Source organism: Lutra lutra, chromosome 4 (assembly GCF_902655055.1).
Source record: "Lutra lutra chromosome 4, mLutLut1.2, whole genome shotgun sequence".
NCBI lineage: Eukaryota > Metazoa > Chordata > Mammalia > Carnivora > Mustelidae > Lutra > Lutra lutra.
In genome coordinates this window covers 102766840-102794764 of record NC_062281.1, presented here as the reverse complement: position 1 = coordinate 102794764, position 27925 = coordinate 102766840, and the positions used below count along the sequence as shown (strand labels likewise).

General features: G+C 55.8%; 1 protein-coding gene across 6 annotated transcripts in view; it reads left to right on the top strand.

Annotated features, from left to right (window-relative positions):
• Positions 1-27925, top strand: part of KCNC4 (potassium voltage-gated channel subfamily C member 4) — a 43977-nt gene that overhangs the window by 3521 nt on the left and 12531 nt on the right. For 3 of the 6 annotated variants that reach the window (XR_007126723.1, XM_047726560.1, XM_047726563.1), the window contains exons 2-3: positions 8034-8970; positions 11085-11288. Coding sequence is in view for 5 of the 6 variants with exons in the window: in XM_047726560.1 (XP_047582516.1) it covers positions 8034-8970; positions 11085-11288 (1141 nt within the window). In the remaining variant the exon portion in view is untranslated. The other 3 variants (XM_047726561.1, XM_047726562.1, XM_047726559.1) reach the window with 3 other exon arrangements.

Here is a 27925-nt window from a genome sequence, read left to right as displayed (position 1 = left end):
GCCTCGCTCCTGGCCTGGCCTGCAGAGCCATTCCCCATCAGGCAGGCTCCAGGCAGGGCAGGGTGCTCAGCCCTGCTCCCCTCACTGGGGCTGGGCCCATGACAGCCGCTGCAGAGCTTCCGTTTCCGTGGCCTGGCAGCCGGCACGATGGACTGGCTGATCCAGTCCCCAGTCCCCACCTGCCCAGGGCTCATTGTCCCAGGCTCTGCTGCAGCCTGGTGGCTTCCCAGACTCAGGAGGACCGGTGGGGGTTTGGGCAGTATTGAGAGTGCTAAAATAGGCCTTCCTTTTTCCCTGAGGGCAGACAGGAGGCCTGAGGAATGGAACCCCCAACCTCTTGATGACCCGGGAGTGAGACTGGCTTTGCCTCAGTTATCAGCTCTGTTGAGAAGGATAGTCATCTCCTGTGGCTAAATCCATACCTGGGTTAGTTTTCCCATAACGTTTCCCTTCTGAGTAGAGGATGTGACCCAAGGGTCCCTGTTGCCCCAGAGAGGCAGCTGGAGCTGGGTTTTCACCTGGATTCAGCCCCCACGCATGTCAGGGGCTGTCACCCCTGCTTTCAAATCTCATATGTCCCATGTGAGCCAGGATCATTCACCTTAGTCTACAGTGAAGGAAACTGAGGCCCACAGGGACTTGTCCAAGGTCACACAGCTGGCCATAGAACTAGGCTCCAAACCCAGATCTGGTGAACCCATGTCTGTGTTTGTACCACATCTGCAGAAGGCCTCTGACTTCTGCGGGCCCCAGAGGGGGCCTTCTCTCCTCTTACCTGTCCCCTCACTTCTCCCTCCAGACTAAAGCTCCCATCCCCTCACTCCTTAGAATTGCTTGCCTCTGATCTTGCTCTCTATTTTTTTTCTCACTGTGGGACTTCAATAAAAAGAAAGGGGACTTAGTTCTGAGAGGAGACTAGGTGTCCCCTGGCCCAGGCAGGGGAACGAAACAGGGTTTCTTGGAAAGAAATGCAGAGCTCTGTTCCTGCTCCTCCCTTCAGAAGACCCCCTGCCTCTCTGGCCCGGACATTGCCTGGGACTAGCCGGTCGGTGGGCAGGACCCTCTGGTTCCAAGACCGCTGGGCTCGGGAGAGCCAGGAAGCCAAGCCTGGGAGGCTGGCTGCCCTGTCTTCCCCAGCCCTCTAGGAAGGGAGTGCCAGCCTGCGCCTTCTGGGGAGCAGGAGGGGTGTCAGGCCAAGTCTGCAGGCCTGTGGCTGCCCTGCCCTGAGGCAGCCTCCCAGTCTCCTCCTGGGTTTGTTTTGTGTTTTTCTTTTCTGTTCTCAACAGACCAACATTTGCCTCTGAACATCTTGTCTCCGGATAATGAGGTGTTTTCTCTTTGTCACCATTTGGGGTGGGGTGTTAAGTGGGGGAGGGGCTAAAATAAACTTGGGCTAATTTGGGGCAATGGGGGAAGAACAGACAGGAACAGAGCCAGGCAATTGGGGCTGGGGAATGGGGAGTCCCCAGGCCCCTGGCGTCCACCCGTGGACAGTGCTGTCTTGACATGCTGGGCACCAGCCAGCCCACCACAACCTTTGGCCCAGCTCCCCGCTAGGTTGCTTTTTTTTTTTTTTTTTTTTCAGGCTGGGTGATAGTGACCCAGCCCCTGGCACAGGGCTCCATCAGGCAGTGGTCTTGGCCGACCCTGGAAAGCCACAGAGTCTGAGAGCCCACGTGCTTAAAGGTAGTGCTGGGCATACCTGTCACCTCTAGCCCCAGTTAGTGGGGCTGACCATGTCTCCTCATGACAGGCTCCAGGAGAGGAAGCAGGCAGTCACCTTGGCTCCAGGCATTCAGGAAACATTTATTGAGTACTTACTACATGCCAGACATCAGGCTGGGCCCTATAAATATAAAGATGAGTCAGATGTGGTCCCTGTTCCTGAAGAGAGCTAGGTCAGGGGGAGTAGATGGCAGCTGAGGAAAATTAGGTGACGAGGAATAGTAATAATAATGCAAGAAAGATCATGAGAGGTGCCACAGGAGTCTTAAAAAATGAAGTCCAAGAGGTGCGAGGAGAAAGCGATAAATCCCGGTCCTGTGTGAGGTGAGGCGAGGCGGGGGAGAGCGTTGGCAGGCGGGGAAGCTTCCCCGAGGAAGCAGAAGATAAGCTGGATAGGCCCTGCAGGATAATGACTTAGTTCCCTTAAATAATTTTTAGAAGGAGGCAGGCTATAAATAAATATATAAATAAATAAGTTTTTCAATGTGGGTAGCGCTTAACCATGCAGAGTTAGGGAAGGAGTGAATTTCCTGGCCAGGGGACCAGCCTGGACAGAGATGGGACAGCATAGAACATGGAGAGGCTATAGCCAGGAATTGCATTTGGTTGGATAAGTTCTTGGCCGGTGAGCCTGGCTGGACTGAATTCCTTCTGGGGCCGGACTCCTCAGCTCTCGGCACCCTGGAGGCTCTGAGAAGCCCTGTGTGCTGGCTTGACAGGAGGTAGGCATGGGTAAAGGCTGGCTCTGGCCCCCTGGAACAGAATGGGAGGTCCCGGGGCCAGGGTCTGCTTCTAGGGGAGCCCGTGAAGGGAGAGGAGCAGGGGTATGTAGGCTGGGCCTGGACCTAACAGGGCAGGCCCTCATTCAGGAGCCCAGGTACAGCAGAGATGCCTTCCCTGGCAGACTCTCTCTCCTTGCCTTCCTCTGAGCCCCCAGGGGCTGCCTGCTGCTCCCTTTGCAGCTCTGCTTGGGCACTAGGATCTCACTTCCCCGGAAGCTTCAACTCCTCATTCCATCCCCACAGATATTCGTCTGCAAGCATCTTTGGCTGTGTTCTCAAATTTCTCTTCTCCTACACTTCATCCTTAATATAGGTTTTGGGCATGAGTCTTCTTATGTTTATCTGTCCATCTGTCTCCTTGGCCCTTTCTCCTTGGGCTCCCCTCCCCTGCCCCCGCTGATTGTATTCAGTTCCCAATGACTGGTGTCTGTCACCTCCCCCCTAGCCCCCCCCCACCCCGACCCAGCCTGTGCCAGATTCCTGAGACACTCCAGGCTCTGTGCTGAGTTTTACAAATATCGTTTCTTTTAATCCTTAAAACAGCTCATCAGGTGGGCACTGGTCTCATCCCCTCAACACATCAAGCACACTGTAGCCTCAGGGCCTTTGCACTGCTTGCTCTCTCTGTGTCTTGAGCTCCCCTGGGCCTTCACATAACCCCCTCCCTCACTCCTTCAGATGTCTGCTTAGATGTCACCTTGGCTGAGGCGTTGACTTAATCACCCAATTTGAAATGCTTCCCTCACCCTCATATTCCTTACCCCCTTGACTCTTGTTTTTCTTCCTAACACTTAGAGCAGCTGGCATATGATATAGTTTACTAATTTGTTAACAGTTTCCTTCTACTAGAATGTAAGGCCTAAGGGACAGGGGTGTTTATTTTGTTTCCTGCTGTTCTCCAGCACCCAAAACATTGTCTGGCACGTAGTAGGCACTCAGTTTCCATTCTATGAGCAAAGATATGAAGGCTCAGAGATGTTAAGAACTTTGCCTAAGGTCCCTCAGGCAGTCAGCAGCAGACCCCAACTTGGACCCAGAAGTGTGGGACTTTAGATTTCCACCACCAACTATCTCAAGGATGAGTTCGGTGAAGGAGACTAAGAGAGCTGATCCACCAGCTGAAGCACCTGGGTCTCCAGACCAGCGGGTCCCTAAGAGGATATTGCACCAGCCATGTGGGGTCCCGGGGGAGCAGGAAGCTAGAAGGAGCAGCGCTTTCCTGCACAGGAACCTCTAGTTTCCTCTAGGTTTCCTGCTAGGAACTTCCTGTCCAGGATGGTGAGAGCGCCCTGTAGCCTTCCAGCAGGGACAGAGTAGCTGCTGGCCAGATCAGTTCACACAAGCGGTTTTCCGCTTGGGCAGTTTTGTCTTCCAGCAGAATCTACGCCCCGTGTCCTCAGGTCTTAGAAAGAACTGACCGCTTCTGCCATGGCAACCAAGGCGAGTCACTCCTCCCCTGGCCTCAGTTTCTTCGGTTGTAAAAAGCAGAAAGGGAGGAGCTTCCAGGACCCTTTGCTTTTAGAAAGCAGGGATTTTGTGATTTTTCTCACTCCAGATCCAGCTCTGCTGTCAGAAGCTGCAGGCAGGGGTCTGTGGAGGCCCCCACACCTCGGCTCTGTCATTGTCTTACTGAGCACATACTGTGTGCCAGACATTTGCCATTAGAAGCTCCTTTAGTCCCTCAGTAACACCACGAGGTGGGCTCTAGTGTGTCCCCATTTTGTAGGAAGAGACAGGTACAAAGCACACCATTCCGGGGGAGAGACCTAGGTTGTCTGACCCCAGGGCAACTTAGCTCCTTGCACTGGCTCTCTGGTCCGCAGGGGCCGATCAGGAGGAGGTGCCAGTGCTCATGGCTCGCTGTCCAGGATGGCCTTGTAAGGGCTGCTCAGAGGGCTCCAGCTCCAGGCCTTGATGCCTAAATGGGGTGATTTTTGCAGCCACTATCTCCTTCCTTGGCCCTTTTTTGTCCCCCAAAACCCTCAATCAAGAGAGTGGGAGAAAAAAAAAAAAAGCAGTGTCCCTACTGCCAGAGGGGAAGACCTGGTGAAGGGCCTTGATTGAGTTTGCTTAGGACCAACACTTAGGAAATAGTTCAGTTTGGGGATAACTTAGGGGAGAAAAGAATAACTGGGGTCCATAAGGGGGACCCATAACCTTGGGACTCACCTGGGGCAACGTGGCCAGAGCCCAGATGCCTCCATTTGTCATGGCTCAGCCTCAGGTCTGTCTGTCTCCTCAGGGAGGGACGGCTTTCTGGGCCCTGCCTGGCGCCGCCTGCCAGCCCTGGAGCGGTCACATGAAGGGGTTACCAAGGAGGAGTGGACCGTCCCTACTTGTTTGGTTAGAGGGCCAAGTGGAAAGAACTCTAAGCTGAGAGGCAGGAGACGTGACCTCAGTTCGATTCTGAGCCAGTCATTTGCCCTCTCCCATGTGTCTGCTGCCCTGAGAAATGGGCACATGTGGGTGGCTACCCTTTGCCTGCCCCATCTTTAGGGAGGGTGGAGGTGAGTGGTAGGAGTAAATAGATAAAGAGTTCTGTGGTGTTTTGTTTTTTTTTTAAAGATTTTATTTATTTATTTGATAGAGAGAGATCACAAGTAGGCAGAGAGGCAGGCAGAGAGAGAGAGAGAGAGAGAGGGAAGCAGGCTCCCTGCTGAGCAGAGAGCCCGATGCGGGACTCGATCCCAGGACCCTGAGATCATGACTTGAGCCGAAGGCAGCGGCTTAACCCACTGAGCCACCCAGGTGCCCCAAGAGTTTTGTGTTTTAAAAACACAGTGAAAGTGAGTGAATACTGCGGGAATTCAGGGAGTTGTTCCCTAACATGGGAGGAGGAAGGAACTTGAAAGGAGCCGGGCACATGGGCCTCCGTCCCTTCCCCCCTCTCTGTGCCCTCTGCTCAGCCCCTTGGCAGCTCTTCCTGAACTTGTTTTTCCAAATCACTAATTAACTTCATGCTCAGCTCCCAGGCGGGCCAACTCTCCTGGCTAACTTTTCCTCGGAGAGAGCGATCGGAGAGAGCGAGCTCCCGCTTCCCATGCTCCCTGGCAGAGCCTGGATATGCTGGCCCCGCCCCTTACCCCAACCTCCTCTGCTTCTGGGGATGGGGGAGTGGGCAGTGCCGGGACTCTGGGTTCCCAGCATCCCCACCGCCACCAGACAGGTCCCTCCACCAATTCGTCTCTGGATGGCCATGGAGAGCCCGCAGCTGGAGCCATTTGCCTAAGGCCCACATAACCTGTATGGCCTGGCCAGCCCATTGCTCATGGAAGTAAAATGAGGTCAGAAAAGGAAGTTGAAATTTAACTTTACAGGAAAGCAGGAGACAGGAGAAGCTCCAGGCAAAGTTATTCAAGGAGGGGAAGTGTTATCTGTGGCCTGCCACCTCCCTTCTCATTCCTCGCTGATCTCATCAACTTGTCCCTATTCAAGGGTAACACACAAGAGATCTTAGTGTGATGGGTGTCTGTCTTAATCCAAAGGTACACATCCCTAAGGTTGAAGTAGCACTCATCAGGGAGTTGGCTGGGGGCAGTGCTGACGGTTCAGAGAAGACTTTCCTGGGTCTGTGAACTGATCGATCCTGCCCAGGAGGTGGTGAAGACAGTGTGTTGTAAAGAGAAAGTACAGCCTCTGAAGTTAAACCGTGGTGAGTTCAAGTGTGGTTTCCACCCCTTCCAGGCTGTGTTACCTCAGGCAAGCACAGAACCTCTCTGATGCTCAGTTCCCCGTCCTTGATGTGAGATGACGAGGCTTACGTCATCATAGGGTCACGGGGGGACTGAAGGCGGTAACATGTACCCGTACCCAGCCATGCCAGGACGGAATAGACAGCTAATGAATGTTCATTCCCAAGTTCTCTCCTCAGACTCGCTCCTGCTTCAGAAGCCCCGGAGATGCTGCTGCTTCTATTTCCCAGCTCCCCTTGTAGGAGCTCCCATTGGTGTTCAGCAGAAGTAAGAGCAAGGCATGCCTTCTCTCCCTTCCAGCGCAGACTCTCAGGGAGCAAAGCATCTCCGAGACACAGGAGGCAATGCCATAGTCAGGTGGAAATCAGGGCAGGGCAGGCGTGGAGGTTGCCAAGTGGTTGAGGGGCCACAGTCCTTCCTCATGCACCTGTTTGAAGTAGAGCCCTCTGTTCGGGGAGGGTGGGCAGCAGCAGGGGGCGTAGACCTTGGCAACAGGTACCCTGACAGTGGTGAATAACAGATGCAGGCTCCCTAATTGGTGTTATTACACATGCATTTCCTCTCCATTCATAATGATTGGACACTTAGACCTCTGCTGAGCGCTGCTGTCATCGTTCTAGCTGAGATCCCAGCAGCTGTCCGGACCAGCCGCTGCCACACTCCGATCCCAATGGGTGCAGTTTATTTTTTGTTGGAGCTCAGTTTATTCTGAGCTGTCTCCCCCTGTCTCCTGCCATGGAGCATGCTGTCTTCCTTCAGATGCTTCTCACTGTCTGAGACATTCTAAACTGAGAGGCAGGGGAGGGGGGCTAGTACCTGGGGCCTAAGGAGGTGGGGGTGGGTCATGGCTGGAGCTTAAAGACTCAGCTGGCAGAGAGAGGACACGGTCATTCCCACCAGCCCCCTGTCTCTGGGCATATCCCTGAAAGCAGCAGATCTCAGAGCTTAGCGTGCATCAGAATTACCTGGAAGATTTGTTAAAACAGATTATGGGGGCCCTGCCCCCAGTATGTCTCATTCAGTAAGTTTACGCAGGGCTGGAGAATTTGCATTTCTAACTAGTTCCCAGGCCATGCTGCTGCTGGTCTTGGGCCTCACTTTGAGGACCACTGTCTTAAAGTCTGGTTCCTCCAAGTGTAGTCTGTGGACCAGCAGCCTCACGCGAGAGTTTCTTAGAAAAGCAGAATCACAGGCCCTGCCCTTGACCTCCTGAATCAGAATCACATGTTGACAAGATTCCCAGATGGTTTATATACCGGTTACAGTTTGGGAAGCTTTGAGGCACCACGGGACAGCAGAGCACGGAGCTGGGCAGGGGGCGGGGCCGCTTAGGAGGCGGGGCCAGGCAGCTACTGTTCCTGGTCCACTTGACTATCTTTTTTTTTTTTTTTAAAGATTTTATTTATTTATTTGACAGAGAGAGATCACAAGTAGACGGAGAGGCAGGCAGAGAGAGAGAGAGGGAAGCAGGCTCCCTGCTGAGCAGAGAGCCCGATGCGGGACTCGATCCCAGGACCCTGAGATCATGACCTGAGCCGAAGGCAGCGGCTTAACCCACTGAGCCACCCAAGCGCCCCCCACTTGACTATCTTGCGATCTTCTGTGTACCAGGACAAAGATTGGGAAGTACTACCTTAAAACACCCAAGCAGATGGATAGAGACCGTCTAGGGAGGGGGTTTCAGCCCCTACTGTGTACCTTAATCCTGCCTCTCGCCACCTAACAATTGCTTGGTCACCCCTGCCCCACCCCTCCCACCCCCGTGCACAAGAGAACCCCCCCACCCCCTTCCCCCTGCCCTGACAGCCACCCCGCTCTCCTCCTTGCCTCGCAGGTGGTGGCCTTCGCCTCTCTCTTCTTCATCTTGGTCTCCATCACCACATTCTGCCTGGAGACCCACGAGGCCTTTAACATCGACCGCAACGTGACCGAGATCCACCGGGTAGGGAACACCACCAGCGTGCACTTTCGGCGGGAGGTGGAGACAGAGCCCATCCTGACGTACATCGAGGGGGTGTGCGTGCTGTGGTTCACGCTGGAGTTCCTGGTGCGCATCGTGTGCTGCCCGGACACTCTGGACTTCGTCAAGAACCTGCTCAACATCATCGACTTTGTGGCCATCCTGCCCTTCTACCTGGAGGTGGGGCTGAGCGGCCTGTCCTCCAAGGCAGCCCGAGACGTGCTGGGCTTCCTGCGCGTCGTGCGCTTCGTGCGTATCTTGCGCATCTTCAAGCTCACGCGCCACTTCGTGGGCCTGCGCGTGCTGGGCCACACCCTGCGCGCCAGCACCAACGAGTTCCTGCTGCTCATCATCTTCCTGGCCCTGGGGGTGCTCATCTTCGCCACCATGATCTACTATGCCGAGCGCATTGGCGCCAGGCCCTCCGACCCGCGGGGCAATGACCACACCGACTTCAAGAACATCCCCATCGGCTTCTGGTGGGCGGTGGTCACCATGACGACGCTGGGCTATGGGGACATGTACCCCAAGACCTGGTCAGGCATGCTGGTGGGGGCGCTGTGTGCACTGGCTGGCGTGCTCACCATCGCCATGCCTGTGCCGGTCATTGTCAACAACTTCGGCATGTACTACTCCCTGGCCATGGCCAAGCAGAAGCTGCCTAAGAAAAGAAAGAAGCATGTGCCCCGGCCGCCCCATCTTGAGTCACCCATCTACTGCAAGTCTGAGGAGACTTCGCCCCGGGACAGCACCTACAGTGACACCAGTCCCCCTGCCCCAGAAGAGGGTATGGTTGAGAGGAAACGGGCAGGTGAGATTGGGGGTTGGGAAGGAAAGCCACCTCTCCTCCCGTGGCCCAGGGAGTCCCCAGATGAACTAAGGCCCTTGGAATTTGGGGTTGTGCTTTACTACTCTGGGCTTCCCTGAGGATAAGATGTGCCTTTAACAGTGCAAAGTATTGAGGCCCATCTCTATCTTCTGGTGTTCCAGTAGCTTTCTGAACGTCGGGGTTTGGGGAGTGAATGTCCCACTCAATTTAGGCTGTGATGGGCAGTGCATGGGGTTGTAAATTCCAGTACCACTTTGGCTGCTGTGCTGTGTGACCTGAGGCCAGTCACTTACCCTCTCTGATCCTCACCTGGTAAATGGGAATGATCTCCTACTCCCAAGACATTGATGAGACCCAAACAAATGACAGATGTGAGAGGGCTTTGAGAAGGAAAAGCCACTTTACAAGCACCAGGCCTTGTCATTATTAGCTAGACAGCAGGGACAGCTGTTCTTCCAAGGTGCATCAACGCATGAATCATTTCTTTCCAAACACTGGAGTCTGATGTCTCTTGGCCTAATAAATGTGATAACGTAACAGCAGTGGGAGGCTGCCTTCTGTTCAGCACAAACTAGATTGAGTCCTGGGCTCAGGGTTTCACATGGGATGGGAGGGAACCAAGAGGGAACAGCCAGACAGAGTCAGGCAGGGGAAAAGGAAGGGTGGAAGAAGTGGCATCTGCATCCTGGAAGGGGAGGGTCTGAGGGCCTAGAACCTGTTCTTCAAGGATGGGAAAGGCTGCCCTTGGGAAGATGGCTTCCACCCGAGTCAAGAGATGGGAAAGGAAATTGGCTTAACCTGCAGCAACTTCAAGTTAGGATGGAGAGCGGGAACCTGAGGTTTAAATATGCGGTGGGCTCCCGAGGGAGGTCTGGGATTCCTGGTCTGGGGAGCCCTTGGATGCCAAGCCCTCCTGGGAGCTGGGGGTGGGCCAGGAGACAAAGATAGTAGCTTCTACAGCCAAACTCTGGGGGCAAAGTGGGACTCATCCTCTGCGGGGGGGATGCCTGACTCGAGACTCTCACTTGGCCTGTTGGTTGGGACCAACATGGTGTACATGCTGGGGCTACTCACTCCGTGGGGTCATTTGGGGGCCTGGGTCTTCCAGAGACCTTGATGGAACAGGACCCCTCAGGCTCCCCCCTTTTCCCCCACCAAAGTGGTACCCCTTCCCTGATCCCTGAATGTAAATCTCCCAGCCAGTGCCCCAGGGGATTTCAGCTGTACCCCGAGGCCCGTTCAGAGCTCAGAGGGAAACCTAGTGTCAGAATGGCTAAGGCCCAGCACCAGCTCCTCAATGCACACTTACCATGGCCCCGTCAGCTATGCCTCAGCCTGACCCTAACCGTTTGGCCATGGTCAGGGCATTTGTGGCCGATGCCGAGGCCACTGCCTTTAGACTGAGCGGGCCCCTCTCCAGAGCTGAGGGCACCCCCGTGCTGCTGCCTGACGGAGGCCGGGGGTTTGGGGCTAGAAGCCCACAGCAGTGGGAGCTGCACTGGAGCATCTCCAGTTCAGGGTCTTCCCCAGGCAGGGGAGCCCCAAGAAGAGGGCTCTGAATCCTTCAAGTACTCGACTCTGTCTTCGATGCCCAGTAAACAAGAGTAACTGCCTTCAGGGGGCCCAGGGAGATGGCCGAGGAAGCCACTTTCTCGGTTTAACCCTGACAATGCCAGCCCTCATCCCAGCAAGCCAGGAGTTCTCTGACGGAATGCATACTCATCCAAGTGTCAGCCTGAGCCAGACCCAAGGAGGAAGCAGTCTGCCACCTGCCTCAGGCTAATCCCTTGGAGCAGCCCACAGCAGACAGATTTTAGGAACCCCTGCTTTGGGTATCTGTAAGTCCGTGTCCTGGGAAAGATGCTAGGCCAAGGCTGAGAAGGAGGCAGGGCCCCTGCCCCCTGCCCCCTGCCCCCTTCTCCCTGCCCCCTGCCCCCTTCTCCCTGCCCCCTGCCCCCGGCCCTCCCAGGCAGATGCCAGGCCCCCTGGGTCGGGGAAGTGACACTCTCGGTCCGGGATCTGAGACCCCAGGCAAGCCCTTGGGGAAGGCCTGGGCAGCCCCTCACACAGCCTCCTTTCTGTCTGCCCCCCTTTAGACTCCAAGCAGAACGGTGATGCCAATGCGGTGCTGTCAGATGAGGAGGGAGCTGGCCTCACCCAGCCCCTGGCCTCTGCCCCCACCCCTGAGGAGCGCCGGGCCCTGCGACGCTCTGGCCCCCGAGACAAAAACAAGAAGGCAGCCGCCTGCTTCCTGCTCAGCGCTGGGGACTATGCCTGTGCCGATGGTAGTGTCCGGAAAGGTATGGCTCCCCAGGCCGGGCAGGTGGGGAGCCCCCGGGGAGCTGAGTCTCCCCAGTGTCCCCTGCAAAACTTGAGGTCCCCTCCTCCCCTGAGGCCTTGGCCACCATCTCCTCGGCCTTGGACGTGCCCCCGCTTTTAAGATGGGTACTCTGATCTCCCAGTCCCTGGATTAGAAAGGCCTTAGGCCATCCCCTGGAGGTACACAGAGCCCAGCACAACCCACCCCAGTTGCCCATGGGAAAAACAAGTGCTAGAGGGTAAGGGGATACCAAATCAGGGGTCCCTGCCTTTGCCCTCCATTTTATCACCACCTCTCCCTCTGGTGCCTGCTGCGACCTTGAGGTCTGGCTCCCCAGGGTCACAGCCACCCTTTCCCTAGACCTCCCTGAAACACAGCTAGGATTTCCTAAGTAAGTAGTCCCGAGAGATGGCAACAACATTCAGGAGTCAGGGTAAGAATGAGCTGCTGGTATGCGGTCTTCGGAGAGCCTAGCATAGGCCCTATCTCTGCCATCCCTCCTGGGGTGGGGGTGTGGGGCCCAAGAGCCCAGGAGGGTTCCCCCACCCCAGCTCTACAGGCCTCTTGAGGCAGAGCCAGAAGGTGACCAGGAGATGAGGATTGGGGTAGGAGTAGGTAGGGAATGTGTATCCCTCTGAAGTGTGTTCTGAAGGAACCCCTCCGGGGTTCTGGGAAGTAGCGTGATCTCTCCATAAGGGAAGATTGAAATTCTACCAGCAGACCCCAGGCTGCAGCAGAAACAGGGCAGAAGCCGGGCGGTGGAGCTGGGGATTCCTTCCTGCCAAAAGGGGGTCAGAAATGACTGAGGACGGTTGAGGGCCAGTAGTGGCTGAGAGTAGGACTGTCAAGAGCAGGTGCTCCTGCCCCGTTCCTGATCCTTTTTTTGTCTTTTTTTTTTGCCCTGTTCCTGTGACGTAACCTGCCTAAAAACTTAGTTCTGGGATAAACCTTGAGTCCCCCACTCCCCCAAAAAAAAGCTTGTCCCTGGGTTCTCAGGCCACTTCTTAATCTGCCCTCCTTTAGCCAAATTTGCTCTCCCCACCCCTGCCAAACTTCTCACTAGCCCCAAGCTCCAGACCAAATCTGGGTTGAATGAAGTGGGGCAGGGGCTGCTACGGGATTAGCCCAGGATGCCTATGTCCTTCCAAGGATGTCCCCTGGCCTGCCCATTTTAGCCTGCAAGGCACCTTCCTGGCCCCTGTCCCCATGGGATCTCCAGGGCACTGTGACCCTAACCAGGCCTTGAGGGGTATGTGTCCTGTTCTGCTGGACATATGTCCTATTGGGTAGCAGCAGCGGGAGCAGCCATCTGGCAGCTGGAAGGAGACGGCCCAGAGGCCCTAGGTACTCCTGTGGGGCAGGAGGGATCACCACCTCCCATGTAGGACTTGAGCCGAGTGCTGAGCACCGCAGTTTTCCTGCTGGTATCGTGAGGGGCTCAGTGGCAGTGTGGAAGAAGCTGCAGTGGGTCACACCCAGGGCCGGGGTCGCACGTGTGTGTGCATGGGCGGGAAAGTCTGGATCGCACACAGCGCCAGATCCCTCTGGGTGCCTGTGTGGCCCAGCTGTGTTATTTTCAAGATGCCTCCACACTGCTTCTTGGCAGCAAGCATGTAGCTCAGCCAATTAGAGTGACCTTCAAGAAGGAACAGGTGGGTTGCTGGGAAACAGGCCCTGCTAAGCAAGCGTGGCAGTTAGCATCGCCAAACTCCCAGGAAGCACTCGGCAACTTTCCCCGTGCTAGACCGTGCCTCCCTTCTCTGCATTCAGGCTCCGTGTAGGAGCTGGAGCGGGGAGCCCGGGTCTCCTTCAGCCATGGGCACAGACCCCATGGTTAGACTCTGGCTGCCTGAGGATCAGAGTGTGAACTTCCTGGGGGGAAGGGGACTGGTGCTGATTGGGGTTGCTTAGGATGAAGAAGAGGGCTGCTGGAGGCTATGGGTCTTTGGGTGGCTGGAGGGGAGCTTACCTGGGGACAGTGACAGGGCAGAGATCAGCTGGGGGTCCCTGAGGTCTGTCCTCTGGAGCCCAGATGACCTGGAACTCAGGGAAAGTCAGTGAGCCTTCCCCAGGCAGGCCAGATACCTCAACCATTGTGGGGCTGCGTGCACCACAGGGCCCCCCTGGAGCATGGATCCCACAGAGCTGCTCAGATGAGGGGCCATGCCTCTCTGACCCATGTGCCTTTTCTTCACCAAGGCTGTGCAAAATCCCGGAGTCTAAACAGCATAGCAGGAGCAGCTGGAACCAGTCTGGGGCTGTCTCCACTGGCATCGAGATACAGCTCACCCTATCCTCCGAGAAAGCTCCTGCTCTCCCACCCCTTCCACCCTCTCACCAGCCCTCCACCTGGACACCCTGGCCCTTAGCCGTGCCCCCGGCTCTCCCCACCTCTGGGCGCACACCACGTTCACATGCCCTCCAGCCCTCATTCCTCCGTAGGCCCGAGGGAGCCGGGCAGGAGGCAGGAGAACCCAGGCCCCCAAGCCTCTCCCCCACAGCACCCAACTCCCCAGAACATTCGGCTCTGGAGCCTGAGAGCAAGGGGGAGATTACTCCCAGGGCTCCTCCTGCACTGGTGTCTGGCCTGAGCCGGAGCTGCTGGCATTACCTACCACTGCCCCCTGGGACTTGTGCCTCTGAGCCTTGCCTCCCCTCAGGGTCCCACCTTCATGTCGGGGAATGCATTTCCACTCCTCGTGGCCTTCAGTCGGTAACCAGCCTGCGACTGACTATCTCTGTCTGTCTGTCCATCCTACTCCTAGACCAGCAAAGAATAAGGCTGTCCCGCAGGCGCCCCATCTCTGCTGGTGCACAGGGAGCTGGCTGGTCAGGGGAGCGGTGCCCCCCTGGGAGAGGAGGCCTGATGCTCTCCAGCTCTGGCCTGGCGTGCAGGTGGGGTCCCTAGGGCCCCAAGATTGGCTGGCTGCCGGGGCATGGGAATGCCCTCCTCCTGGGAGTGACACCCTGTGGCAGCAGAACCTGGCATCCCATCTGCACCCCAGCAGCCGTATCTCTCCCGCGCTGCTCTCTCTGCTTCCACGAGTTTTTCTTCCCTCCTCCTCCTGCTGCCTCAGACTCCCAGCCCTGCCTGAGTCACCTGCCGTTCCCACCCAGCCTCTGCGCTCTGGATGGCTGCCAGAGCCGGAGACTCATCTAATTTCTATAATTAAGTGTATTCATTTACCTAATGAGCCCGGGAGCACAACAGGTGTGTGAGTCATTGAGGGAGCAGGGGTGCACCGTGGGCAGGGGCAGCTGAGGGGAAATGTGGGGACAGAAGCCATCCCACCTCCTCCCGCTCCTGCATAAGCACCCTGTCACTTCCAGGCAGGGCGGGGCTAGGCTGCAGGGGGCCCCTCTCTAGCAGTGAACCAGGGGAGGCTCTCCAGGCCCCCTCTGTCCCAGGACCCCAGAAGGCCTCAGCCAAGACATTCCTGTTTAACCTGATGGGAATTAGACCTGACAGTGGAGCCTGGCAATTTTTAGAGTCAGATTACACAGCTTTGGAGAGGGAATGACTAAGGTCTATATCTGCTCCTTCCAGGGTGGGCAAAGGTAAGAATGGCAAGACAACCTTCAGGGACTCAGCAGGAGGCCGGGGAGTCTGGAGGTGCCCCTGAAAGGTGAACTGGGCAGAAAGTCCAGATCATTTCATGAGAGTTGGGTGTTGTGAAAAGCCTCTGCCAGGACCACCCCCCTTTCAGTGCCCTCTGTCTTCAGCCTGGGGCAGACATAGGAATGTGCCTTCCAGAAAAGTCTGCAGCGGGTCCTGGGATACCCCAACACTGCTGTGGTCCATGAGGCCTGTCTCTGGCTTGCTCTCAGAATGAGATGAACCCCCAGAGGTGAGAAAATATGGGGGCATCCATGTGACCACCCTTCAAGAGGGGACAGGCCCCTTCAAGTGACAGGGACAGGGAAGCTGTGTGGACCAGGATGGAGACTCTAGGAGCCCTATCAAAGCTGGGGCTTAGAGTCCAGCTGCTTCTAGGTGAGGACAGATTCAGTCCTGTCCCAGCAGGGGTCCCTGGCCCTGGGGTCCTGGCCCCAGCGGGGACGTGGTGTCTGGCTCTGTGTGAGCCCCACAGCGCTTCTGTGCTTGGGCCTGCTTTCCTGGCTCAGGGAGCTGAAGCGGCTATTTCTGAAACGGCCCTCAACTTGTCAGGAGTCCAAGTTTCCACGGCACCCACCTCCTCTTTCCCTCTCTTCCCTCCCACAGGGACGGGCATGCTCATGGCACCCCTCTGGTGGGTACAGCTGTCCTTGGGCAACATGATATGGGAGTGCTGGGTTGGAGCCCCTTGTGCCTTTGGGAGATGGGCTCCTGCCTGTCCCCGCACTGGTTCTCTGGCTTCTGTTGGCGAAACACAGGACCTGGCTAATGACGGCAAAGTAGGCCATCCGCCACAGCAACCTCTCAGGACCTCTGGGCCCTGGGAAGGGGCAAAGTGAGTCCTCGATTTATAGAGAACCACTGTATACCGGGCCCTGCCTAGGGAGGTGGCTGCCTGCCCAGGCCTCAACTTATCCAGACCTGGGGCATCCCTCCTCAGGGAAAGACTCTCTCCTCTGCCTATAATCTGAGAGCACAGTATGCTTTGTGTTACATGTGGACTTGGACCTGTACCCATTACTTTGTCTCTGAGAAGCCTTTCCCCCACAGCTGGGGCCCACGCTGTCCTGGCAGAGCAGGGAAGCAGCCCAGATAGGAGCTGTTAACCTTACTGACAACCTTAGAGGCATTTCTCAACCCTGGGCGTTGAGGAGGAGCTCCTCCCCTGGGCTGTGAGCTGAAACCAGGGTTGTGGGGGGGGGGGGGGAGTCCATTCAGCATAGGAGCAGGAGTCAGAGGGGAGACGGAATACCAGCCTGAGGGCTGGGACTCCAGGAGTCACCTGTTGGCCCCTGGGCTGCCCTTTCCCAGAGTCCCCTGGGAGAGGGGGGCCTCCTCTGCCCTGGCCAGAGTATCACCCTGAAATCCCTGCCCCCATGGCAGCCTCCTTGCCTGCCCTTCCTGTGTCAGTACTGGGAAGGTAGGAGAAGGGAAGGCCCACGCCACTGACATTCCAGGCTGAGGATGGGATAGCGAGAAGGGCTCACTGAGCTTTGGGTTTCTCAATAAGATGCTTTTTTCTGGCTTTGTCTCCTGAGATGGACACATGGGTCCTCCCTGACCTTCCCCTTTGGTATCTACCCTCCAGCTGCTCCAACTCTGTTTCTGCCAGATTGAGGAAGAGGGGTTGGGCACCACAAGGCAGCACACTTAGGGACCTTCTTCACTAGCCCCCCGGGACAGTGGAATGACCCCAGCTGGTGATGGTGGGTGGAGCTCTGTGGGGGTTCAGGAGCTGTGTGGGAGCCCAGGTTGGACCACAGGTCATGCCAGGAACCTCCCCCAGTGCCTCCATGCCAGGCTGCAGGGCTGTGGTCCTCCTGCCCACCGCACTGGAGTTGTGACAACCTGAGGGCTGGGGATTCCTGGAGCTCATTACCTGAGTACATTTGGAGATAAGCTGTAACATGACCTAGGAGTCACTTGGCCTAGTTCTGGGTAGGCAGCTATGGGCAGCAGGAGGGGCTCACCCCATTCCCTGACCCATCCCTGTGCTTCCCGCCTCTTTGCCCTGGGTCCCCTTGCCTTCCAGCTCTGCTCCTGGCCTAGTCCTTAGCCCACAGGCTGTGGGTCAGCAGCTGGCTTTCTTCTAACATCTCATTCTTTGTTTCTCCCTTTCTTTTGCTGAACTCCTTGCCCCCCCAGAAGGCAATGTTGAGCTCAAAGCATGCGTCCCAGTGTCTCACACCTGTGCTCTTTAAACACAGAGACCTGCCGAGACGCCCTCTCGCCCAGCTATGCCCAGGCTGAAGTCCTCACCCTCTCTTAAGCGGCACCAACGTGAGAGAGGCAGGCAGACAGACAGAAAGCCAAGGCTTAGGGAAACTCTGGAACCCTGGCAAGAATCTTTCGCTGAGAAAGACTCAGAGATCCTTGTTTGCCCAGGACTGATGGAAAACCTCCCATGTGACCCTCTGGGCCCAGAGCCATCTGGGCCCGATGTTCTGTTCTGTTGTACATTGAAGAGATATATATGCACATATAGCGTCTATATTCATACATACTATACTCTCGTGTGTAGTGCACGTGCTTTTGGTGGTCTGTCTTCTTTGTCAGGCTGTGTCTCCCCCAGCCCAGGCCCCACCCCCAGGCTCCCCCACCCTCATCCCCTTCCCCTTCACTGACTCCTTATCTCTGCTGAACATGTATGTGGAATGTCCCAGGAAAAGAGCGTCTGGGAACAGCCAGTCCCACTGGGAGGGATCCCAGGCTAGACTTGCCCTCTTGGGGTGGTTTCTCCTGTGGCTTGTGGTCTGTGGAAGGCCTGCTTTCCCCCCAGGGCCACTTCCCCACTAGCCCCATCCCACCCCAGATTGGGGTTCTACCTCCCACCCTCGCCTCAATTTGGGGGGGACTTCCAGGGGCTCCTTGGCTACTCCTTCCACTCCTTCCTCCCCCTTACCTCTGTCCTGGACTGAGAGGGGCGTTTTGTCTTTTTTTTTTATTTGGGAGTTTTTGTTCTGTCCCCTTAGTCCGTTTGTTTTCAAAGATGCTGCTGGGCAGACGGGCAGGGAAGGGGTCTGTCTGCCCATCCGGCTCAGGGGTCTGAGAAGGGGACGCCTCGGGCGAGTGGAGACCAGTTGCAATACTGTACTTCCTGGCCGGTGGCCAGAGGACCGTGCAATAGCAGAGGCCGGGTGACCCCTTCGACCTTGGCCTCTGCCCCTCCTGCGGCCCTCCCTCCCCACTCCATGCCCCCCACCTCCCGCCCTGTCCCTTCCTAGTGTTGGTCAGTCCTTTTCTAGAGCTGTCCCGTCGTGTGTGTCTGAGGCATGCCGAGGCTGGGCCCTGCCGCCCTGTCTGGATGTCCCCCACTGTCATGCCGTGCTCGAGCCCCAATAAAAACATCTGGAGCGTCCTGCTGCTCCTGCCGTGAGTGACTGCCTCTGCCTCTCCTTTCTGGCTCTGTGTCTGCGGGGACATCCTGGGCTTCTATCCCAACACTTGAGAAATGCAGCACACTCCTATCATTGGCAGCCCCCGCCCCCACCAGGAATCATCGCTACCTCGCCACCCCTGCACTCAGAGCTAGACGTGAGTGCTCAGAGAGGAAAAAGGATTGCCTGGGGTTGGGAAAGGAAGACCCAGCTCCCCCACCCCCAGCGTTCTGGTCTCCGCAGGTGCCCCCTGAACCCCACCATAGCCTGGAAGGACGGAGGGGTTTGGAAGGAGTGCCCCTGTATTCCTGCTTGTTTCTGTGGGGGAGGGGCTCCTCCCAGCAATTGTGCTAATTCTATGTGGGCCAAGGCCCTGGGGATGCCCAAGGCATGGTGACGACTGGGTGGCTGTTGAACTGAGGCCAACAGGGGAGTAACAGCACATCTGGGACTACTGAGGGGTGGGGAATGATCAAATCCTGGGCCCAGAGAGGATGGGGGTCGTGGTACGTAGTGGTGACACACGGCCCCTCCCGAGGTTTTCCCCGCTCACTCATGTCGGGGCACCTGCAGGGCTGACTCCCAGGCGTGCAGCTTCACGCTCAGCTGTCACCGTCTTGAAATCACAGCAGAGGGGGCCCTGCGTGTTCATTTGGCACTGGGCTCTGGAAGCCACGCAGCCACATCTGGGGACATGTGTCCGTCCGCCTCACCCTCTCTTATTCCAGGCAGAAGCGAGAGGCCCAGGGCCTCAGTTCAACGTCTGGATTCAAAGCTCGCCGCATGCTAGCTGGGTAACTTGGGGCGGCTCACCGAGCCTCTGTTTCCTGGCCTGGAGAGAACGGGAATCACAACAGCCCCCATTTCAGACACCATGAGTGTCCAGACCTGGCCTGGAGCCCTCAGTGTGCACATGGCACACGATGGGTGCCCGGCAAGTTGTTAGTCCCCTCCTCACACTTTGCTGTAGCTCTCAGGCCTTTGCCCACAGACTTCTGAGCTCTCCTCCATGTCTGGTCACGGGGGCAGGGGTGAGGGAGGCAGAGCCGAGGGGATAGAAGAAGTGAGGGGAAGCCTGCTCCTCAAGTGGGAGAGGAAATAGGGCTTGGAGCCGGAGCCAGCTGAGGCAAAACGATGGCAGACAGCCAGTTGTCAATTAAAGATAAGATCTCCTCCGGCCATGGAGGGCGAGTGGGGGCTGCAGGGCCCCCCCAGACCAGAGAAAGCCATTTGCAGCCAGGCTCGCCTCAGAGAAGCCTGGCCGGGCGATAATGGGCGGAGATGCACTGCTGGCTCTGTAATGATATTATGCATCAGGGCCCACGTCCAAAATGGTTGTTTTCTTGTTGTGTTTTTTTGAGGATGAGTGGAACCATTTTATGGTCAGGGGCCAAGGGCCAGCAAACAGCCCAGGGGTACCAACTGCCAGGGTGGCCCTGAGGGGACCCCAGGAGATGCAGCTGGAGTCCCTGGTGACCGTCTGATGACAGACTTCTGGAGGGGAGAGGGGCGGCATACAGGGGCGGAGAGTTCAGGAAGAGAACAGACCAGCCCCCTGCCTCACCTCACAGAAACAGCGGGCAGTGCGGTCAGGGAAGAAAGGCAGTGCCTTCCTCAAAAAGCAGTGCCTGAGCCCAAATTACCGAGCTGGTCAAGAGAACAGGACACAGGTGTCCAAGACTGACATGGGGAGTCAGACAGACTCAGCTGTCTGGACTCAGGAGTCCTGGCTCCAGGACTTTATTTTATTTTATTGTTTTTAAAGATTTTTTTTTTTTTTTAATTTGACAGACAGAGATCACAAGTAGGCAGAAAGACAGGCAGAGAAAGGAGGAAGCAGGTTACCCGCCGGGCAGAGAGCCCGATTCGGGGCTCGATCCCAGGACCCTGGGATCATGACCTGAGCTGAAGGCAGAGGCTTTAACCCACTGAGCCACCCAGGTGCCCCTGGCTCCAGGACTTTAATCCAGACTCAGGAGTTCTGGCTTTGTGACTTCCTAGCTGTGTGACCTGAGGCGAGTCACTTAACCCCTGTGAACCTTTGTTTCCTCATCCATGGAATGGGAGTAAGGAGAGCGCCCAACTCACCGAGCTGTTGGCAGCACTCAGGGAACTTGCCTCTAAGGCCGTGGGTGCAGTGCCCAGCACAGAACCATTGCCCACAGATATTGGGGGCAAGGAGAGTGTTGTGGAACAACTTACCCTAGTAGCTCTCCCCAGTTTGGTTTACAGCCTCTCCTTCCAACTAAGTGCTACAGATTAACCTCATTTCGGTAAATCCCTTCTCTCTGTGTGGAGAAGGCAGAGTAGGGGTCATAACACCAGACAGCTAACACTTTTGGAATGTTGGCTGATATATCCAATGCCCTTAAATAGGCATTCTGAGATTGGCATCCCCATTCTTGTTTCATGGAGAAAACTGCGGCACAGTACGTGGGTTCATTTTTCCAAGGTCACACAGCTGAGAAGTGGCAGAGCTGGGATTTGAACCCAAGCCGTCTGTCTCCATGAGTCCAAGACTCCGCTGCTTTTTAAAAGGAATGGGGCTTCTAAGTCAGAACCCCAAGCGTAGGTAGGGATTTGCGCTTTTAATGTTTTTCATTTCTTTCATCTCAGTTGATTCTGCTAGCAAAGGTATTGTTTTCCCCTTTTATAGATAACCGAGGACTGAGGAAGTGAGGGATCTGGTGGTACTCCCCCTCTCCCCCAACACACACACACACATAAAAGGGGATGTCATTAATTAATTAGCATGACTCCCAATTCAGAATTGGTTCCTTCCTCCGCAATCCACTGAGTTTTATTATCTGAGGCTCAGAAGGGGCTGACTGGGATGAGGTCCGATCTGGAGACCAAGTTACAGCAGGAGTGGCTCCGCCTGGAGAAGAAATGGGATTCCTATCCAAGGGGAAGCGGGTTTAGCTTATTTTCTGATCCCAGAGAGCAGACCTAGGACCAAAGGTGGAAATGTTGAAGGACAGATTGGGGTCAAATAAAGAAGAACCTGACTTTTTGTTTTCCTTGCTATTAACAAATTTCACGCACTGTATTAAAAGCACCCCATACCAAATCAACAGGGAAGGAAGGCCCCGTCCCGCTCCCATAGTCCTACGCTCCTCCTTGGAGGTGATTCTGTTAATTGGTGACACTGGCAATTGGGTCCTTCCAGACCTTGAGAAAAAGGGAAGCTTTCTAACAACTGCCAAACAGGAATGGCCTGCCCTGTGGGTATGAGGTCCCCGTCTCTGGAAGTGTTTGGAGAGATCCTGGGTGGTCACGTGCCAGGTCTGGTGGGAAGAATATCTGCTGGGCGTGGGAGGTCGAATTAGAAGACCTCTTCCGGTTCTCACACGTTCTGCCTGGAGGCTTGGGGGTGGCACCCTGCAGCTCCATAGTGGGGCAGGCAGGTCCGGAGCCCAGGTCTTCCTAACAGCACCCTGATGAACTCCTCTCCCCCCATGAATTTCCTCCCAGCCCTTTACTCTGGTGGGTAACTCCCTGGTAGACTCTCTGTTTGCCTCTTTCCAGCCAGTCATGGCTGCCTGCCAGGGCAGAGACTGGCATTTGTGGGGCGTCTGAGCCGATGACTTGGTTGACACCCTGGGCTCGGGTTGACGATGTGTAGCCAGTCCCCACCCCTACAGCCTCCTGGGGCTCTGACAGCCTCATCAACATGAGCACCTGCCTTCCTTGCCAGGCTCTGGGCCTTTGTGGGATCGACACGACAGGTGGCCCATGAACTGGCCCAGTCACTTTGGGCTGTTGTCACCACACCTGAGCCCCGTACAGCGTTTCTCTAAAGGCTATAAGAGCTGCCAGGGACGCTGGGACCTACTCTCTCCTGGGGAGCCTCAGCTGGGCCTGACCATAGCATCATGGGCTGAGGAGAGGGAGACAGGAGGAGAGATGTTGGGTCTCCAGATCAGAGGGTCAGAGACCTTCGGCTATCGGTGCTGGAAGCTTCTCCTTTCCTCATGGGGCTGAGGGACCAGCCTGTCACCCTACCCCTACCCTCACCCCCAGGCACCATATTTACCTGCCTTCAGGGCTATTCCCTAAGAGGCTCCCCAAACTGCAGGGCTCTGCTTTTTGCTGAGTTAGGGTCCCTGCTTCCCTACCTCAGCAATTCCTGGTGTGGGGAGAGGGGGTGGTCAGAGGAGGTCCCTTCCTTTCTCTCTCTACTCACTCTCCCCTAGGTGATCTATCTTGTCCACACCTACGGTCTGAAACACCTTCTAGGACCTGGCAACGGCCACGTTGGTAGGTCGGGCCCAGAACTCTCAACTCTATTTGTTCACTGGACAGACACACAGTGAGCTTTTTCTCTATTCCTGGCCCATGTTGGGTGCACATCAGCAGCCCTCCCCTTCCTACTCTCCACACACTCACCCTGCCCGCTCAGGCCCCCCCTCGCCCACCCAACACTGGGCTCTGAGTTCACTGCTCTCCCCTCCGTGTGCTACCACAGGCTCCCCACCTTCCCAGTCTGAGCCAGAAACTGGGGTGTCGTTGTTAACCCTTCCCTCTCGAACCTGAATTCACTCCCTCACTCACCACACATTAAATCTTTATTTACCAAAGGCCTATACCGCATCCTGGGGCACCGGCAGGGAACCAGGCCAGCAGGACCCCTGCCCTCAGGGGGCTCATGTTCCAGTGTCACGAAAGACCAGTAAAGATCTCTCCCACTCTCATGCCAACCCCTTATGGTCCCATCGTTCCTCCCTCTGAAATACACCTCACAAGCCCTCCATCTCACTCTTCCTCACTGGCTCCCAGCTGCCTTTTCTATAAGCCCGTCTCCTCCCAGCAGCCAGATAGGGCTTCTTAAATTGGACAGGAGGATCCCGTCCCCGAGGCTTAAACCCTCTGTGGCTTTCATGATCCCGCTGCATCTGAATAAATTCTGAACTCTGTTAAGGTAAGGTGGGGAGGGACCTCAAGGGCCTGTGGCTCCTCAGGCCCCTCCCAGCCTCTGCCCTGTCACCCAGGCCTCTCCCCTTTTAGCTGCTGAGCCTTTCTTACACACACCATCTCTTCCAGCTTTAGTGGAATACTGTGCCCACCTTCTCAGACTCCTTTTGCCAGGCTGAGTTCTTATCCCTCTGCTCTGGCTTTAAATGTCACTTCTTAGTGGCCCCCTCCAGTGCCCTGTGCTGTCTCCCACCACTGTAGCAGGCTCCTTTTCTCCCAGGGGCTTAGCACACTTTGGAACGACCTATTTGTCTGTTGCCTGCCTCCCTGTAAGTACCTGGGGACCAGCACAGTGCTAGGGGCTCCATAAATATTAATATGAATGAATGAACAGGCAGACCTGGCCGGGCCATGAGCATCCGCCAAACTACACCCTCTCCTTTTCCTCCAAGCTGTTTCCAGCTGGCTTCTGCACCTCCCTTCTAGGGCATTCCTGGGAGTCCTTGGGGAGGAACGTGAAAGCTCTTCTCTTTACATTATGCATTTCCTGCCTGAGAAACTGTCAGAGTAATGAGGAGGGCTGAGAGAGAGGGAGGCTGAGAGGAGAGCTCTCAGAACTCTTCCTGCTCTCCCTTCTGGAACTTGGCTTCCACCTGCAGTTTGTGGAATTTGTGCAAACCCCCTCCCCCACCAGTGAGCTACCAAAGGGAGCTCATTCACCTTGGCTTCCCTGGGGAGGGGGCACACCTTGCATGGTAAGTGCTCCCCCTGGAGTGGGGGAGTGAAGGAAGGAAGTGAGGGAGGCAGGAGGAATGAAGACTTGATGAAGAGGGAAAGACAAGGCTGGAGGGGACAGAGGTTGGGTGTGTGGAAGAGGGAAAGAACACGAGTTGCGTGGGCCAGCATGGCCCTCAAGCCAGTCTGCCTCCCAGCATGTGCTCTTTCTGGAACTCTGAACCTCCTGGTCCAGCTCAGGTCTCTGGGTGGGACGGCAGTGTTCCTCCAGGGACATCCTGAGCCTTCAGCTCAAGAGCTTCGGGCCACTGGGGTATGACTAACCCTGAGGGGACCTCTGTAGGGACCAGAGCCTGGGATTCCTTAACCCGGGGGCAACTCCATTCTGAATATCCCTAGAGAACCCCTCACCACCTCCTCCACCCCTCCAGTTTCTCACCTGTAGGCCCCAGGTCCAAGGACAGTTGCTTCAAATTCAATGATCAGTGATCAAATGTTCAAATCATATAACCAAGAGAAACAAAAACAGGCTTTTCTCCATGCCCTCAGACCTCACCCAAGAGGGGCTCAGGGAGAAGGTGTCCCACCTGGCCCAGGCCCGGCCAGCTGCCCGTTGGTAAGACCAAGGGTGAGCCCAGGAGGCCCAGGAGGCCCAGAGGAGCTGTTCCTGGACTAACTGTTGCCATGGTGGCCCTCCCTTGGGGGGGCGGCTGCCAGGTTGCTATGGAGAGAGAGCTTCGTAGTCATCGCTGCCACCACTCTCAGTGCAGAGAAGCTGCCACAGGATCCTCACCCTTCCTAGGCCACTAGATGGCCAGCCTGGGGACCCGTGGACTAGAGAAGCCCACAGCACCAAAAAACAGGAGTCAGAACCAGCTGCCTTCCCAATATCCCAGCTGCATCGGACCTCATGCCTCAGGAACGTCTCCTCCCCTGAGGGACAACACTGTTTGTACTCCTGGCAGATAGATTAGGGACCTCATTTCTCTCAGGACACCCCTAGAGGTGGCAACCAGCTCCTGGGGAGCCTGGGGATAGGATAATGAGGGTAGGGGGTATGTAAGAAGGCCCCAGTGGTACCACTTTCCCTCTGGGCCTCAGTGTGCTGGACTGTGACTAACTAATTTCTCTGGACAGAACTGGAAAACTGGTTTATAGAATCCTCCATCTCTTTTCCTGGGTTTTTCTGTACCCTCACTAAATGCCACCCCTTTATCTACATCTCAAGCACACACATTTCCAGGGGCCTTGTGTTCTCTTTGCCCTCTCTTCATGGCCTCATCTATGGATCAAAAAGTATCTTGTGCCAGTCATCCACACTCTAGTATAAATTAGGGTTCGCACATATTTTATTTCCCAGGACGCAGGATTACTAAACTTCCTCTCAACTTATGGAGTAAGAGCCCCCTTCTCTATTATATGGAAGTCTGGAGAGTTCCAAGCAGGATAGTTTTTTGTTTTTTTGTTTGTTGTTTGTTTTGATCAGAGAAGAAAGCAGGAGCTCCTTATGTGAATCAAATTAGAGGCCAAGGTTCTACAAGGAACTCTGGCTTCGCTTTGACTAATAAAAGAGAAAATGAAGTGCAAAATTGAAATTAGAAGCGATATGCAGTAGAAGCTGCCTCTGTCTAGAAGATCTTCTCTCTCATTTTTGTCCCCCTTCCATATTCCAGTGTTGAGTCCTCTGCCTAGCAAACAGTTATTCATCCCTCAAGACCCACTCAACTGTCACCTTTTCAGAGAGCCGTTCCTGGACTCTTCCTTTATACTCTCACAGTACCTTGTACACCCTCCCCCCACCAGTGTAGTACTTAGCACAGGGATAGCTTGTCGCCTGTTTGCTCATTTATGGGTGTTTCATTTATTAACGCTCTTATCTCCAGCCCCTGCTCAGTGCTGGGAGCTCCATGATGAATGCATGAGCAGACAGGGAATGAATTAGCTCCCCACTGCTGACTTTCCTCATGTGTACCTGTCATTCTAGCCCATGCCTAGTCTCAGAATTTGTCCAGAACAATTCCCTGGGATGCTGGGCCTCTCCCTCTTCCACCCCACCCCCGTGTGCCAACCAAGTCTCCCTTCCTGCCATCAGAGCCCCCAATCACAGCCCTGACTCCCCTCCACTTCCCAGGCTCTGACCACCTGGGCCTTTCTCTCCTGGAGCTAATGGCTTCAGACTGGCTGTCACTGGAGTCTACCTAGGATGGCTAAGGGCTTATGTCCCGGGTTCTTCCCTTCTCCATCTTCCACCTGCTCAGTCTTCACGAGAGTGTTCTTTTAGGAGCTTCCGGCTCTCTCCAACTCTCTGAGTGCCAATTTGGGCAAAATCCCTGCTGCAGGCATGGGCCATAGAGAGAGAGACTGGTGATGATTGTTCCCACAGGAGCCGGGACCAGTCCCAGGTCATTGCTTGGCTTCATTTCCACATCTGTGAAGTGGAAATTCAACCATCCCTACCTTCATCCAAGGGAGGCATGAAGGTTAAATGAGGAAGTGGGTAGAAGAGTCTTCTGGAACTCCTAGAGTACTACCTGAGGTGAAAGGTTATCATTCATCTGACCTTCTCTCAGGGGTTGGGGTGTTCCTCCAGAAGAGTAGAGCGGGTGCCTCTGGAAATAGTAAGAGCTCACATTGAGTGGGTAATGGGCCATGTGTTGTTCTGAGCCTTCTGTGTGGATGAATCCTCAGAGGAGACCCAGGAGGTGAGGGCTCTTTTAATCACTCCGTTTTACAGATAAGGAACCAAGGCACAGAGGTTAGTCTGACAGAGATCTCACAGACAGATTGCCCATGCCGATTTTGACCCAAACCCATTCCACCTGGCTCTGGCCCCCACACCCCTGGCCACTGGCTCTGTGGCCACACGCAGCCACGGGCTGAAGCTGGCCCGCTCGGCTCTGGAGCCACCGCTGTCGTCCATTAACTGCCCAGACCCAGAATTTTGCCCTCCCCCCACGGCTTTGCTGCTTGTGGCCTGTGTGACACCGGGTAAATGACTTAACCTCCCTGGGCACTGTCCCCCTGACTGCGAAACGAGGCATCGCCTGGAGATTGCCCTGGGAGGATACACAGAGGTGGAAGGCACGAAACAGTCCGCCAGACTCAGCCAGGCGGACGGTGCTCTGGGCAAGTCCCCCATTTATACTTAGAGAGACAATCGGGGGAGTAGGGCTTGGCAGGCCCGACTAGAAACCCTCTTCCAGAAATCCTTGCTAGGGCCATTCACTGTGGGGTGACGGGATGAAGACCATCCAGCATGATGCGGGTCGGAAATGCTCATGAGATGACCAGCTGGGGTGGCCATTTCCCTCTTGGTGACCCAGGAGCTCCCGTGTACCTCCTTCCCAAGGCAGTGAGATGGCAGAGAGAAGCCCGCCAAGCTGTCTGTCCTCTCCCCTGTCCCCCAAGTCTTGTCCACACACACCTGCAAGCTATGGGGAATGGGAGCCAAAGAGCGAGTAGGCAGGAGAAAGCGCTAGAGGAGAGGCAGAGAGCAGGGATCCTGGAGAAGGGGGTGGGGAACGAGAGGGAGGGGGAGGAAAAGGAGTGGGGGCAGAGAGGAAGGGTGGAAGATGGAGGAGTGGGAGGGGAAGCATGGCAGGAGGAGTGAGAAAATGCCAGGAGGGGAGGAGGGGAGGAGGGAGAAGCAGGAGGGACCAACCCCCGACTGTGGGACCTAAAATGAACTCAACAGGCTGGAAATAGAACAGCTGGGCTAGCCCAAAACACTGTTTGGGTGTCTGCTGAGCAAGCACGTGAATGAACAGAACTGGGGGAGCAATTCGAGGAAGAAATAGATCATTTCATCTCAGAGGTAGGTCAGAACAGGAGGCCTTTATTCCAGCCCGCCCAGATTACTCAGGCTTCTTTTTCTGAGGGTGTTTTCTTTACGTAAGCATTATTTTTAACAGGCTGCCTTGCCGGATGGGTTAGCCTGACGCCACCCCATCCTTGGCAAGTGGGAGGCTTCAGTTA